The sequence below is a fragment of the Podarcis erhardii genome, assembly GCF_964252035.2.
Source record: "Podarcis erhardii genome assembly, chromosome: 14".
Classification (NCBI taxonomy): domain Eukaryota; kingdom Metazoa; phylum Chordata; class Lepidosauria; order Squamata; family Lacertidae; genus Podarcis; species Podarcis erhardii.
Genome location: NC_138503.1, coordinates 17,695,734 through 17,712,171, shown reverse-complemented (window position 1 = coordinate 17,712,171; position 16,438 = coordinate 17,695,734). Strand labels below are relative to the sequence as shown.

The window sequence follows — 16,438 nt, the reverse complement described above, 5'->3', positions numbered from 1 at the left end:
TAACCGCCTGACTTGGTTGTGATGTCAGGTGATTGACAGGCCAGTGGTTTCGGCCACTTGTCAGAGTTGGCCACCACAAAGAGTGGGGGGGATTGAGGGATCTGGCCCATAGGCTGGATCTATTTCTCCCCTGCCTCCTGCTCTTCAGTTGCAGCCAGCAATGTGAAGTGGACACAGGAAAAAACCAGGCACTGTGACTAAACTCTGCAAAATTAGACTGGGGAGCAGAACATGCGGCTTCCATTTTGCTTTACCAGTTTGGCCTCTTGCCATCTGCAACACGAGGGGAAGATTAACCTGCCTCACAGGGTCGTTGTAACTGAGGTAATGGATGTAAAATACATTGAGCACCAGATGGATATATAAATTATTGCAGCAGCAGTATTATATTTATTACACGGAGGGCAAATGCTCCTGTGGATGATGTTGGATTGATGCGAGTGCTGCAGTCCACTGATGCAAACGCACAAATAGTTTACTGGGCTGCAATTTCCTTTTAGCATCTTTATCTGCCCAGCCCACCCCCAACCCCCTGAGGGCTAGACACTTCAGAATCACAACTGGATTCTTGGAATTCTAAAAAGCAATTACAGGCCACGTTAAGCACTTTAGGGGCATCGAGTCCAGGCTATATTGCTTGCACCTTGCCAGCCATTGTCATACAGTGGCACTGTGGGGGATGCGGGGAGGACAGCTGGTTAATTGCTGATTACATATCAGGCTGCATGTCAGTCCCGGGCTATCGAAAGCAATTTTCACTGTTATAAATTAGACCTAAATTGAGACAGTATTTTATTTTTCTTTATTAGCCATCTGTTTGTCTATGATGCAAGGAGCAATATAATTTGGGCTGTGCAGCTGCTGCGTTGATTATGGGCCTCTCTTGTGATGATGGAACGAGTGTTGTCATGCTGGACTAGGTACCAAACCAGGAAATGGACCCAGCGCTCCTTCCATCCAGGGAAAATGTTTAAGGCCCTAGGAAATTGTCATGGCAGAAGCTGCCAGCCGACATGTGTCAATTTAAATCCAAAATTCTCATGTTTGGATTTACCTATCTGTTGGTTGACTACGAGCATTTAACTGCCAATGAAAGTGTTTAGCCACTCGTGCAAATTATCTGTTTGTGTGAGTGGAACAACGTTGGAGGGAGGGGAAATCCCTGCTCCCAGGAGCTGATGAGACAGGTTCTGTATGTCCCTTCCTTGCTGCTACATTGTTCACTTGAGTGGACCGTACGGTAAGCGGTTAAATTGGTGTTTTCTCATACTTCCTGATAGGTGACGGACAATTCATTTGATCACCTAAAAGGCTAATACAGTGGTACCTCGGATTACATACGCTTCAGGTTACATATGATTCAGGTTACAGACTCCGCTAACCCAGAAATAGTCCCTCGGGTTAAGAACTTTGCTTCAGGATGAGAACAGAAATCATCCTCTGGTGGCGCGGCAGCAGCAGGAGGCCCCATTAGCTAAAGCGGTGCTTCAGGTTAAGAACAGTTTCAGGTTAAGAACAGACCTCCGGAACGAATTAAGTACTTAACCCGAGGTACAACTGTACTTCCACCTACCAACCCCCCTGGCATCTCCAGGTCGTGGAATGACCTGTCTCTCCTGGAGAGCCACTGACATTCCAGATAGACAGTACTGTGCAAAAGGTCTGAACTGCTTGTAAAGGCAAGATTACTCTGTATTTTTGAAGTGGATCAGAGTTCACCCTTAGAGGAGTCTTTATTTTTACACTGTAGCATAGCTGCTAGGAGGGATGCAGGTGGCACTGTGGTCTAAACCACCGAGCCTCTTGGGCTTGCCGATTGGAAGGTTGGCGGTTCAGATCCCCACGATGGGATGAGCTCCCATTGCTCTGTCCCAGCTCCTGCCAACCTAGCAGTTCGAAAGCACGCCAGTGCAAGTAGATAAATAGGTTCCGCTGTGGCGGGAAGGTGAATGGTGTTTCCGTGCGCTCTGGTTTCTGTCACAGTGTCCCATTGCGCCAGAAGCGGTTTAGTCTTGCTGGCCAGATGACCTGGAAAGCTGTCTATGGACAAACGCCAGCTCCCTCAGCCTGAAGGCGAGATGAGTCCTGCCCCCCATTGTCGCCTTTGACTGGACTTAACCGTCCAGGGGTCCTTTACCTTTACCTTTAGGAGGCCCTTCTTGAGAAACACTGTAAAGGCAACCTTCAGCAACCTGCCCTGTAGATGTTTTGGACTATGATTCCCATCACCCCCAGGCATCATAGCCATGCTGACTGATGCTTGTGGGAGTTGTAGTCCCAAATTTCTGGATGGACACCAAGTTGGCGGTGCAGGTATGGATGAATGTGTGGATGAATCTGTCAGTTTCCTTCTCTCCATTTCTATTTTTCCATCCTTAAGTTCAGTACAGTCATACCTCGGGTTAAATATGCTTCAGGTTGAACATTTTCAGGTTACACTCCACGGCGACCCGGAAGTAATGGAACGTGTTACTTCCGGGTTTCGCCACCTGCGCATGCGCAGACGCTCAAAATGAAGTCACACGCATGCGCAGAAGCGGCGAATCGTGACACACAGGTGCGGGTTGCGTTCTACTCAGGATGTGAACGGGGCTCCAGAACGGATCCCGTTCACATCCAGAGCTACCACTGTACTCTACATTTCCACATCAGTTTGCAATTTAAAAACAACAAGCACTCATGAAAATTCATCAACATTTTAGTGCAACGTTCTCCTGGTGTACACATTTTTGTATTCAATTTTGCATAGTATGTACATTTTTACAAGCAAATTTCCCGAATTAATGCATTTTTAGTGTGTTATTTTTCAGTTATAGCATATTTTTATGCACGCTTTCCACTAACATAAGCTGCATTTTTGTCCACGTTAATTGGTTTTTAGAACAGCACCACAACTTTCAGAGAAGTGCAATATTCACATGTTAGCTGTGCTTTGGTTCGTGTATTGTTTTAGGAACTGTGATTTTGATAGTTTCATATTAATAGGGGAATCTCCACCCCCCCCAAGTTTTAAGGCAATTCCTGCCCCTGAGCGAACTCAGCACTTTAAGTAACGGTATCAAATCAGATGAATCTGTATTTACATTTTGCATTGTTTCCTTACTGATATTTCCTTGATGCCTTATGACCAGATTTTAATACATATTTTGCACCAATGCTGCTCATGTGAGGTCTTAGGATTTGCATCCGTTGCAAGTAGCGATTCAAATGTAGAAGCCCACAAGAAAGATGAATGCTTTGTGGTCATTTGACAGAATCGTAATCAGAACAAAGTTTACTGCCTCCCTGTGCTCAGCCTCTCATGTGGAACACAGCTGTGCTGTTATTTGTTCTTGATTTGCAGTTCACTGTGCACCAATGAAAAGGACTTGGAAATTAAAAATGGGAGATGAGAAAACAGATGGAATTGAGTGGGGAGGGGAATTAGTAGGGGAGGAGAGAGCACTGTGGTACAAACATGTGATTCAGTAGTTGGGGAGAAGCTCATACTTTTTGAGATATTTATTTATTTATTTATTTATTTATTTATTTATTTATTTATACCCCGCCCATCTGGCTGGGTTTCCCCAGCCACTCTGGGCGGCTTCCAACAAAACACTAAAATACAATAATCCATTAAACATTAAAAGCTTCCCTAAACAGGGCTGCCTTCAGATGTCTTCTAAAAGGTTGGTAGTTATTTTTCTCTTTGACATCTGGTGGGAGGGTGTTCCACAGGGCGGTCGCCACTACCGAGAAGGCCCTCTGCCTGGTTCCCTGTAACTTGGTTTCTCGCAGCGAGGAAACCACCAGAAGGCCCTTAGCGCTGGACCTCAGTGTTCAGGCAGAACACTCTCACTTGACTGATGCGGTTTCCTGCATCCTTCTGTATGCAGTGGGAGTGAGGCCCATATCATGGCAGGTTGAGGGAGGCTGAAATCTAAAATGATTAGGATGTTAATCCATGACTGGCTGAGTGGGTTGTCTAAGAGTTGATGGTCAAGGAGAAGAGACAGTTGACCTTTTCTTGTGGAACGTTTTTCTGAACTATGATTTGACCGTATATTTTGGGGTTTCTTTTGGATCTTAACTTCTGGCTTGTCCTCTGGTTCTAATTTGCTTTTAGTGACTGCTTGCATGGGCTCCTTGGCTCACACCAAAAAGCTGCCCACAGTCCAGTCCTGACGTCCTGCTTGCATAATGAGGAAGTTGATGAAGCCATCTTCCCAGATGTCTCTATGCAGGAGACAACGAAATGTTGAGAAATCAGATGTTATCCAAAGCGGGACATTGCACCGTTGAGTGTATTCCCCATTTGAACCTAGCAGTCTCCTTTGGGGATATGAATGATAGCTGTAAAATTGTGAGGTTGGAGCAGGGGGAGTCAGAGTGGATCCTGCACTCAGCTAAAGATGTATCAGTTGTTTAACCTTCATACCTCAGGGATTCCTGTGGAATTTGATTTGAATGACTCTTGCCTTCATCAGCTGCAGGGAGAGAACTGGCCCTTTGCGTCTCTGGGTGAAGAAATGTAACAACAGAAAACCGGATTGTTTGAGATCACTGTCATCATTTCCCTTGTCATAAATAGTCTTCTGAGTCACACCTCTAAACTAGGTCACGGGGTTGCACGGGTATACTTCAGGGCAAGATCTGGCTCGTGCAGCAACCTTTTGAGGCATCTTCTAAATGCATTCCAAAGTGAAGATGTAATTGTCAAAAATATGACTGCGGGTAGCATGCTTCATTAAGGTGTCCCATGCCAGAATATCACATGGATGCAATTACGACTTTCATAACTGTCTAGCATTGGGAACAGAAAGGGAGGGGTTTTTCCTAAGTTTTCCAGTATGTGACTTGATCGTAAAATTAAAAAATGTTATATTGCTTTATTTGAAATACTTTTTATTATTAAGGTTTGAATAATGGTCTTGTTGAAGTCATGTTCATTGGTTAATTACAGTTCTACAAAATGCACACTTGATTTTAGTCCTTTATTACTATCTCCTTTAGTCCTTTATTACTATCTCCTGCTAGTATGTATGGGAGATATATGCCCCCAGAATCTTTCACTACACACTTAGGCTCCATAGCAGATTAACAGGTACAGAAAAAGGGATTATGGGTGAGTGAGTGAAAATGGTAGACTTGTGACTCATTCTTCTCCTTCTCCCTTCCTCTTCTATCTTCTTAGGGAGGATTTTGGATTTGAAGACTGGGACAGTGAAAAAAGAGGGCCAGCAATCTTCAATGAGAATGTGCATGGGATCAAGGCGGTCGTTCATATGCAGAATGAGGTATACCCTTCTGTTCAAACATGCAGTGCTTCATTGCTTTTTGTGTGCCTCCAGAAGCAGCAATATGGTGGAATAGCCTGCAGTGGAGATTAGGTGCAAAATATTTGGATAGACTTGATGAAAAAACTGCAAGGATTTGGTCGAGTTCAATTGAGTGGCGTTGCCAATTTGCAATGGTAAAATTCAGATTTGTTGTTCTGCCAGCTTTTGCCTCTTGCTATGCCCACCAATTGTGTGTGGTACCCAGAAGGAACCCTTGGGTTGAAAAGGGTTCCCCACCTCTGTTTTTAACTGGAGATCCCTGGGACTGACCTGGATGCATGCAAAACAAATACCGTATTTTTTGCTCTATAAGACTCACTTTTTCCCTCCTAAAAAGTAAGGGGAAATGTGTGTGCGTCTTATGGAGCGAATGCAGGCTGCGCAGCTATCTCAGAAGCCAGAAAAGCAAGAGGGATTGCTGCTTTCACTGCACAGCGATGCCTCTTGCTGTTCTGGCTTCTGAGATTCAGAATATTTTTTTTCTTGTTTTCCTCCTCTAAAAACTAGGTGCGTCTTATGGTCTGGTGCGTCTTATAGAGCGAAAAATACGGTACCCCAATTTCCCTCCTATGGGATTCCCATAAACACGTGGATGTCCACTGTAGAAAGCAAGGGGAGGGGCATTTCCCTAGACCAGCAAGGATTCCTATGAATTGTTCCTCTAAAAAAAATATAAACTTCTAATAGGGTTTCATTGGACAGCAGATAAAGTCCACAGACTTTCCTGCAGACCCTTGGCACCGAAAAGCATCCAGATACATTGATAGGTATCTTCCATTGAATTCAGCCTGTGCAGTAAAATATGGAGAACATGAATGCTTGGCAAAGTTAGGGGTCTATGACCCCATGATAGACCTTCAGATCTGCAAATGTTCTCCCTCTTGAGTGGTCACCTGGAAGAGTTCTATTTTATCTCCATGCTTGGCATGTGAAAAGTCAAAGGATCAGCTCCCAGTATCTCCAAGCTGCAAACTGGACTAGTGAGAGGGCATGGCAAGGTCAGGAAAATTCAGGGACATTGGAGGAAACTCTGGGTTGGCTCCACTGCTGCACTATCACTGCTCCGACCTTGTCTCTACCTTGCAGCAGCAACCCCTCACCACTACCTGCTCCTCCCTTGCAGAGCCGCTACCAAACAGCACAGCCAGTGCTGAGTTAGATGGACAAGTGGCCTGGCTCAGTATCATAAGTCAAGTTTCCGTTCAAATATGAGTCTCCATATTGGTGGTTCAGCAGGCCATGAAAAAGAGGTTCGATCGTTGCTTTCGATGTGCAATGAACACATCCTTTTACGAAGGTGGATTTTTGCCAAGCCATGAGTAGCATGTGCTGTTCAGTGAACTCTCTGGTGCCTGCTTTCATTACCATGTCAATAAATCTGAATTTTGCATTTTTCTGCCATTAATAAAAGAACCAACAGCTCATATCCTTTCGACAGTCGTGTTTACCAGAACTTAATTTTCTCCTGTACTTCTTCAGGAGGAAAAAAAAAATGATTCAAATCAACCACTGGAATGTGAGCCTTTGTGTCACCCTAATGTGTGACTATTGAAACCAGCACTTTAGGGCCCAAACATTCCACAACGGAATGGAAATGGGGACTGTGTTTGTGTTTCACAACAAACCAATGTTATTATTTAAAAGCATGTTGAAAGGCAAGAGGAATTAATCACCAACTAATTTTAGCAGATGAGCAAATCTGGAGAACATCTTCATTTTGCAATTTTCAAACATTTTAGGTGACTGCTTGTTAAATCTTTTATTGTCTCGGTCAAATTGCATTTGCGGTAATTAAACATCCCATGGGTCTGTGGGTTATGATTTAGCCATTCTTTGGCCTCAGAATATATTTGGGATTCTTTTACTCATTCCATCTCATACATTGTTTTTTCTGAGGTGCTGAACATCATCATCGTAATCATCATCATCATTTAGTATTTCTTAGATTTCTATACCACCCTTTATCTAACAATCTCAGGGTGGTGTACAACATTAAGAACATAATTTAGGGAGTGTAATAATATAAAACATACAGAGGAAAATACTAGGCAGCATAATGAAATAATAATAACAACAACAGTCTCTCTCCACCCCCCCTCCAGGCTATAGATTATTTTATGGCCAAAGGCTTGAGTAAAGAGGAATGTTTTTGCCTGGTGCCTAAAGACATGTAATGATGTTCTTGTGTTGTTACCCTCCAAACTTCTGGGGGAGTGGGGACATAGAGAAGGGCCTTGGATGGCAAGTGCAGGATCTGGGTTGGTTTGTATGGGGAGAGGTGGTTCTTCCTGCCATGACAACTGCTGGCAGCCATTTTGTATCTTTCCAGAATCATGAAATTGTAGAGTTGGAAGGGACCCCAAGGGTCATCTAGTCCAACCCCCTGCAATGTAGGAATCTCAGCTAGATCATACATAACAGAGGATCATCCAACCTCTCCTTTAAAACTTCGAAGGAAGGAGAGTCTGCCACCTCATGGGAGTCTGTTCCATTACCAAACAGCTCTTACTGTCAGAAAGTTCTTCCTGGTGTTTAGGAAGATGTTTAGGACAGTACAAAGAAGAGGTGACAAATATTCAGAGAAAGTTCTGTAAAGTCACCTTATTCTTTTGCGGGGCTGAGGTGGGGAGAAGGCAAACAAAGAAAGATAGATCTCGGGAATTTCCTCAGAAATAAATGTCTTCAGATAAATTCCAGCTCAGCTCTAGTTCAAAATCCTTGTAGTGTGTGCTCTCCAAGTACAGTGGTACCTCAGGTTAAGAACTTAATTCATTCTGGAGGTCCGTTCTTAACCTGAAACTGTTCTTAACCTGAGGTACCACTTTAGCTAATGGGGCCTCCCACTGCTGCCGCGCCACCACAGTGTGATTTCTGTTCTAACCCTGAAGCAAAGTTCTTAACCTGAAGCACTTTTTCTGGGTTAGCGGAGTCTGTAACCTGAAGCGTCTGTGACCCGAGGTACCACTGTATTGGAAATTAACTTCTGTGAGTCATATTTATCGGTCAGTCTTGCCAAACAGCCACCTGGAGATAAAATCGATCCCTTCCAGGTCACCACTCGAGAGGGAGAACGTTTGCAGATCAGAAGATTCTTTTGTTTTCATTCAGCTCACCACAAAAATGACTAACGCAGGCATAGGGCTTGTAAAAATAATGATTATGGGCCAGTAAAAAAGAATTGTGGGCTAGGAGCTCCTTTACCAAACTGCTATTGATGGTGCAATTTGTATTTCACCCTTGTTCTTTTATGAGTTACCGTTTTCTGGTGTGTGTTTCCCTACCCCTCCCTAATTTGAACAATTGGAACATCTAGGGCAGCCTGGTATCTCCAGAAGCTGTTCTGAACTAAACATACTGGTTGGGCCTGACAGAGATCCCCATGTGTGCTATACATTCAAAGTACTATTATACTGATTTAAAAAGTCATGGCTCGCCCACAAGGAATCCTGGGAACTATAGCTTCCTAACTACAGGTTGCTAATAGCCTCACAGAGCTACAATTCTCAGAGCTCCTTGGGAAGAGGGATTGATTGTTAAAGCACTCTGGGAACTGTAGCTTTGTGAGTGCAAAGGGGGTCTCCTAGCAACTCTCAGTACTTTTAACACACTACAGATCCCAGGATGCTTTGGTGAAGCCATGGCTATTTAAAGTGGCACAATACTGCTTTAAATGTATAGTGCAATGGGCCTGAAGCTGTAGGTCAGAACATCTGAAAGGCAGCCAGTGTATTGGGTGGAAACAGGTCAAGGGACAGTTTCAAGGAAAATAGGCTACAGTTCTCAATCTGATTAGGTTTGCTAAAAATCATCTACCCCAAAAGATTCCTGATGGCACATACCGTATTGGCCTGAATATAAGCCTCACTTTTCCCCCAAATTCTGACCGTGAAGAGTTAAAGTATGGCTTAGATTTGCAACCTTACAAAAATTGGCTTTTACGATATTGCTGCTGAAACAGACATACGGTAAAACAGAATGGGTGTGAGTGCCCTCAGAATTTTAAGGGAGCATCTTATATTCGGGTATTGTCTTTTTTTCTCCCCCCCCCCTTGAATTTTAAAGGTATGGCTTATATTCGGGTGCGGCTTACATTTGGGCCAATACGGTATTGTCTCTCCCCTTCCCTCTGCAATCAAGTGTTTTTACTCAACTCGTTGATGTGCTGGTTTGCTTGCAGGTGTGGAAATGCCCCACTGGATCACTTGCCTCTGAACAGAATAACCACCATGCGAAAAAGATACAGGTAGGAGTCTTTCCTTCGCTGGTTTGACATCCGGTTGGCCGTTTCGTTAGGTCTCCTCTCGGGACCCTGGAGAGTTGTTACTTTTCAGAGTAGACATTTGGGTAGATCCAGACTTAGCCACGCTTAGAGTTGTCCTCTTGGAATCAGTGGGAATTCATGTGCAAGTTAAGTCACATTGAATTCAGTGGGCCCCCTTCTCTTAAGGTTGATTCAGAGTATGTTCACGTTTGCAGCTTAAGACACAGCAAGGTCATTCCCACCCCCTGCATTTGAAGCACGGTGGATTTGATTTAAATCATGATTTAAATCACTAGTCAGTAAGACTTGATTTAAATCATTTTTTTTAACAGAGAGACTCATTCTTGCTGGTATAATCTTAATATTTACAACCAGATGAAGGTTTCATTTTTGGAATAATAAGTTTTCAGAGTAGTTTTTACAGTTATATAAGAAATGACTGATTTGGTTATAAATCGTAATTTAACTCATGTTAGAACTACATTGACAGATAATCATGAAATTATTGTGAGGTTTAGTGAGTTAACTGTTGATATTTGGACAAGTTTTCTGCTGTAATTTATTGGAAGGAGAAAAAGAATCATTCCCTTAATAACAATTTAAACAATTTGTTTAACTAAAACAATAACATTGTAGCATATGTATCCATGTTTGTTAACTGATGTGGTTAAACGATTTAAAAACAACAACAAACCAACCTTAGACTGAGTTTTAGCACACATGAAAAACTTAAAACAAATCCTTATTTCCTGATGAGTAGCCTTTGGACTATAATGTAACTTAAATAGAAAACTCTCTTTAGAAAGATTTTTCCTCCAAAACCATTTTATTTTTAAAATCCAATTTAAATTAAAAAAAAATCTTTTTTTATATAAAAAACCCATTGATTTTTATCCATCCTGATTTGAAGCTGCATATTCATGGTGGTGTTCAGATCAGAGGTGGGGCAGGGATGCTTTCCCCTGATGCTCATTACTGTTTTGGTTCTTCTATCCAAATGTTTTAATGTTGTATTTTAATCTTGTTTTTAAGTTGTATTCATTCACCTTGTTTTTATTATTGGTTGTTAGCTGCCCTGAGCCCGTCCTTGGCTGGAGAGGGCTGGGTAATAATAATAATAATAATAATAATAATAATAATAATAATAATTACTATTACTATTATTATCCCTCCAACCCGTGTGGAACTCCTAGTCATCAAACAGCCACCTGCACTTGTGCACTCCTTTGCGCATGTGTCTCAAGTGTGCACATTGCAACTTAATCCACATACAGTTTTCTATTTAGACTGAAGCTGCTTTGAAGGGCGGGCAACACCCCACATCAAACAGCAGTATTTCTCAAAGAACTTAAGAGTTGATTTGGACTGGGACTAACGTCGTATGAACGTGGCTTCTAAAACTAACAATGGGAGCGTACTGAATGTGGAGTTAGTGGTAATGTGAACATTTGGATCCACCCCAATATTAGGCTACATAGTGATGCGATTCGCAATAAGGAAGGCAAGCTCATATGGGCCGTTACCGCTGGCCAGTGAACATATTTGCGCGGCGAGGAAAAGAGTGTTAATAGCTTAATATGAGGAAGCTAAAGAATTCAGTAACTTTGCCAATGTGCTGATTTAATTTTAGCAGAGCAATTGAGTTAACAATTGGCAAAAGAGTGGAATTACGATGAGCTGAGAACTGATCTCATGCTCTCGCTCTGCGTTCTAGTGAGGACTGTGATTCTTTCTAGTGTGGGGTGTGCCTGTTTCTTTAATTTACACAGCTCTGCCTGCACTTTAAATTAGTACATTTAAGTACATTTAATTAGAAATATATATTTTTAAATGCCAGTGTGTTACATCCCTATTTAGTTAGATAAGACTTAATCTTATATGCTATCCAGGTATTCATCTTTTGAGTGAAATCAGTGAATGAACTGGGAGGAAGGGAGATGAACACCCTTTCTCCATCCTATGCCTCCATCTGCTCTGGGGAGTCCGTTCTAATTGTATACTGGTTATTAAACTAGTGGCTCAATTCAACCATCATGTCAAACCATGGTTATGGAAGCTTTAAGGTTTGGCATTATGCCTGATAAAGAAATGAAATTAATAATAGTAGTAGTAGTAGTAGTAATAATAATAATAATAATAATAATAATAAATCCACAGTTTGCAGTTGGCCAACAAATTCAAATTGAAAATGGTGGCTTGAAGTAGCTTTGCAAACCATGGTTTCTCTTGATTCCTGAGTTAACAAACTATAGTTAAGGCTGTTGCTCCACTTCCAGATGTCACCACCTAGAGAACCAAGTGATGATTAGAGAGAGAACGGAAGCAGACAAGCAGTTGTAAGCCATGTTTAGGGTACTTAACTATGGTTAGCACAAACTATGGTTCAGTGTGAATTGTGCTAGTGCTGCTGAAAAGGTCCTTAAATGAGAATGCAGGGCTCAAAATTGAGAGGGGCATAATTCAGCCTCCAAACAGGCAATGTTGAGGAGCGTGAAAAATTATTTGGATGTTCACAATGGTGGGGGCATACATGGAAGGGATAACATAGTTTGAAGATGGATGTAGTCTGGCGTTACTGTGGCAATAGCAACAGTTCTCTTGGGTTTGTTTGGGGGTTTTTTTTGTTTGTTTGTTTGTTTAATGATTCCTTTGAGCTCTGTCAATCACAAACTTAATGATACAAGTGTGGTTTATTTCCATTTAGGAATGGCCTTGGCCCAGTGAAAGAAGGAGAGGCCCAGTATGCTGTGGTCCATTGTACTGGTTACATCAAAGCCTGGCCTCCGGCAGGTAAAATAGGCAAGGCACATATTTAATTCTTTCTATATGAATGTTTTTGGTTTGGGGAGCGTCTCCTTATGCTGAAATGGGAGCATATCCATGCCCAGACAACCTTAATCCCTCTGACCACTCATCATTGTCCTACTACCACTCCCTGGGCTCTGAACCTTCTTCCCTCGGGGGTTCCCCACCTGGTTCCTCCCACCATTCCTCCATACCCAACCAGTTCATAACGTCCCACTTTGGCTTCCATCAAGGGCCCCTGCTAATCACAGGGGCACTTTTATGTTGTTTGGTGGGGTGGTTGACTTTTGTGGGTAGTGTTGCTTTTTTGGGGTCTATGTTATACTGTATTTTTCGCTCTATAAGATACACCAGACCATAAGGCGCACCTAGTTTTTGGAGGAGGAAAACAAGGAAAAAAAATATTCTGAATCCCAGAAGCCAGAACAGGAAGAGGGATCTGGCTTCTGGGATAGCCACTCGAAGCCTCTTCAGGGCAGCGGGATGAAGGCTCCCCCTGCTCAGAAGAGGCTGCGTGTGGCTAAGGCAGAAGCCATGACAGCAAGCAGGACTCCGTTCCTCCTCCCGCTTCGTGGGAGAGGCGCTGCACTGAAGGGGCGCTGTGCAGCTCTCCCTCTCTCCACAGCGCCATTCGCTCCATAAGACGCACTCACATTCCCCCTTACTTTTTAGGAGGAAGAAAGTGCATCTTATGGAGCGAAAAATACGGTATTTGTTTTGGATTACCATAGTTGTTTTGGGGAGAGGGTTCTAAGCATCACCTTCTGTGAAATGCCAATTTCTTGGTGCTCACAGTTTATTAGATTTCCAGATGTGCCCCTCGGCCCCCAAAAGGGTTGCGTACCCCCTGAGTCTAGGGGATGTTCTCAAGAAGTACGAGGGCTTCCATAGCCAAATCTCCCTTCTTTATTTCTGCAAGTTGAATCTAGGCAGGTGTTACAGCCCAACTCAAGAGCGTAACCCACCCCAATGCTGCTTATTCCCATATATACACTCTGCCAGCTTGTTTTGGTTCTCAATGTGGGGGAAGTTTACCTGGGGCTCCAGGCAAGCAATAGCAGCGCAGCATCTCCTTGTGGGATGAAAGTAGCCTCCTTCCCCCATGCTGCTTCCAAAACCATAGATCCTTGCAGTGTCTTGACATTGCAACATATGCTTCCTCTTGGGACTGGTGGGGAGTGAACTTCAGCTCTCATCATCACTGCCCGAAAATGCCAATGGCAAGGGGTGATGGGAGTTGTACTTTGGAAGCTGGGATCTGAGCTGTTCCACACACACACAAACACACACACACACACACACACACACACACACACATCCTTTGAGCAGGGATGTGTTGGCAGGCAAGTGAATGGGGAAAGAACTGGGCCTGGAGGTGGCAATGGGAAATCAGTTTGGACAGTGAAACGTGACCAGTGGAGAAGGAATTGAGCTGATGGGTGGGGCCCCTCGAATGGCCCAATCAAACATGGAACACCCCTCTCCCCAAAGGGTTTTTGATGTTTGATTGGGCCCCCACGAAGGACTCTGATTCATTTTCAGGGCAAGCAGCCTGCAGCTCACCCATCCTTATGGGCAGGTCAGCTCTCGTCATCTTGTCATCCAAGCTTTCGAATGGGCTCAGTAGGGTTTTTCTTTGGAAGAACCTGGCATTCCAACGGGATATTGTAATGCATGCAAAGGAAAGAAGCAGTCCAGCTGCACAGCCATGCCTTGGCCCTCTTTGCCCAGCCAGCAACCACCTCTGATGCTGAACTGGTGTGGAAATGCAGAAGCTTGGGATCTAGCTATGATTGCAGTTCACACCATGCAAAACCCTGTAACAGTCATGGGTTCGCCACCCCCAAAGAGTCCTGGGAACTGTAGTTAAGGGCACTTCCACACACTGAGCTGCAGTTCCCAGTACCCATAATAAACTACAGTTCCCAGGATTCTGTAGTATAAAAAGGTAAAGGGACCCCTGACCATTAGGTCCAGTCATGACCGACTCTGGGATTGCGGTGCTCATCTCGCTTTATTGGCCGAGGGAGCCGGCATACAGCTTCCGGGTCATGTGGCCAGCATGACTAAGCCGCTTCTGGTGAACCAGAGCAGTGCCCGGAAACGCCATTTACCTTCCCGCCGGAGCGGTACCTATTTATCTACATGCACTTTGACATGCTTTCGAACTGCTAGGTTGGCTGGAGCAGGGACTGATCAACGGGAGCTCACCCCGTCACGGGGATTCAAACCACCGACCTTCTGATCGGCAAGTCCTAGGCTCTGTGATTTAACCCACAGCACCACCCGCGTCCCTTATTCTGTGGTATAGGAGTGTTTTAAATGTATATAATAGTTCACTGGTAGCCATCAGGTTGTGTCTTAGATGTTTGGGGCTGCACTTCCCAGAATCCCTGAATGTCAGGTATGCTGGCTGGGACTTGTAGTCCACAACCTTTGGAGGGGTACCCCATTGACCACTCCTTAATGAGACCATTCTGGAGGCAGAGGACTTAGGTAAACACAAGGCTGCTGTTTCTTCAGCTTCTCGCTTGTTGAGTTTGACCTTGTTTCTTCAACACACAACAGCAATTTATCTCTGATGTCAAACCAGTTTTGGAACTGATTGGAGCGTCACAGGCAGCTTGTGATAACAGCATTGGGGGGGGGGCAGTGCTGATGATGAAGAGCATTGCATTTTGGCCAGAACAGGCCTAAATGAACTGGGTGACTTCTGTGTATCCTTGTAGACAGCTCAAAAGCACCCAGTTCGAAGTCAGTGAGAGTTTTGCCTTGCAATTTGCTTCAGAACTGATGCTTTTGAGCATCAACCCCCCCAGGACATCCTGTTCCCTCTCAGTCTGACTCAGTACAAGACAGTGCCCAGTGTTCTGGCTGAAACACACTAGGGAAGGTGCTGTAGCTCAGTGGTTAGAGCATCAACCTTGCATGCAGAAAGTCCCGGGTTCAATCCGTGGCATTTCCAGGTAGGGCTAGGAGTATCCTCTCTCTGAAACTCCTGCCAATCAGGGTAGACACCACTGAGTTAGATGGGCCAATGGCATGACTCGGTATAAGGCAGTTTCCGATGTTCTGGCTGAACCACATTGGGTATCAATAGAAATGCAGTACACTGGTACCTCGGGTTACACACGCTTCAGGTTACACACACTTCAGCTTACAGACTCCGCTAACCTAGAAATATTACCTCAGGTTAAGAACTTTGCTTCAGGATGAGAACAGAAATCGTGCTCTGGCGGCATGGCAGCAGCAGGAGTCCCCATTAGCTAAAGTGGTGCTTCAGGTTAAGAACAGTTTCAGGTTAAGAACAGACCGCCGGAATGAATTAAGTACGTAACCCTAGGTACCACTGTACGCTTCAGCATCTTGAAATGAGTTATGCTTTTTTCTATTTACCATCAGGTGCTTCGCTTTTGTGTGTCTGTGTATGTACATTTTAGAATAATATAATTTGGGACCATGAGGGCCATCCAACCCCTTGCACTTCAGGAATATTTTGCCTAACGTGGGGGCTCAAACCCATGACTTGGAGATTAAGAGTCTCACAACCTGTTGTTGTTAAAAATTATATACCTTCCCCGAACAAGGGTCACAAGGCGGTTTACAATATAAAAACACAAAAATACACAACACAGCAACAAACAAACAACAATAAGGAGACACAGACAGAGATAGTTTAAAAGGTCATGGATTGTTCAGTTGGCCAAAGGCCTGTAGCTTTTTGGAGCCTAGGCATTCTAACCTCTGCAGTAAGTCAATCCTGTTTTGAATGAGGGCTTCTGGGAATGACATTTCTTTTCCCCTTTCTTGGTCCATTGCACCGTTCAAAACACACACACACCAGTAACTCAATCGCTCGCATGGGAATATTTCCATATGGGAAAATGTGAAAAACAACAGGAGACCAAGAGTAGAATCCAGCATTGTTAAGGGGTGGTTTGGCTGACCTTACCACTTGGATGAGCTGAAGAACTCCTCTTCCCTCTGACAGCTCCTGCTGATATGAATCAGAACTGGAGTTATCCTGCCCTTTCGTTGCCTGAGTTGGAACATA

The 16,438-nt window shown here is 43.9% G+C and overlaps 1 protein-coding gene across 4 annotated transcripts in view; it reads left to right on the top strand.

Annotated features, from left to right (window-relative positions):
• Window positions 1-16,438, top strand: part of ARNT2 (aryl hydrocarbon receptor nuclear translocator 2) — a 155,010-nt gene that overhangs the window by 71,664 nt on the left and 66,908 nt on the right. For 3 of the 4 annotated variants that reach the window (XM_081838932.1, XM_081838934.1, XM_081838935.1), the window contains exons 6-8: window positions 5,174-5,276; window positions 9,496-9,561; window positions 12,284-12,378. In XM_081838932.1, coding sequence (XP_081695058.1) covers window positions 5,174-5,276; window positions 9,496-9,561; window positions 12,284-12,378 — 264 coding nt within the window. The remainder of the gene's footprint in view (window positions 1-5,173; window positions 5,277-9,495; window positions 9,562-12,283; window positions 12,379-16,438) is intronic. The other variant, XM_081838933.1, reaches the window with a different exon arrangement.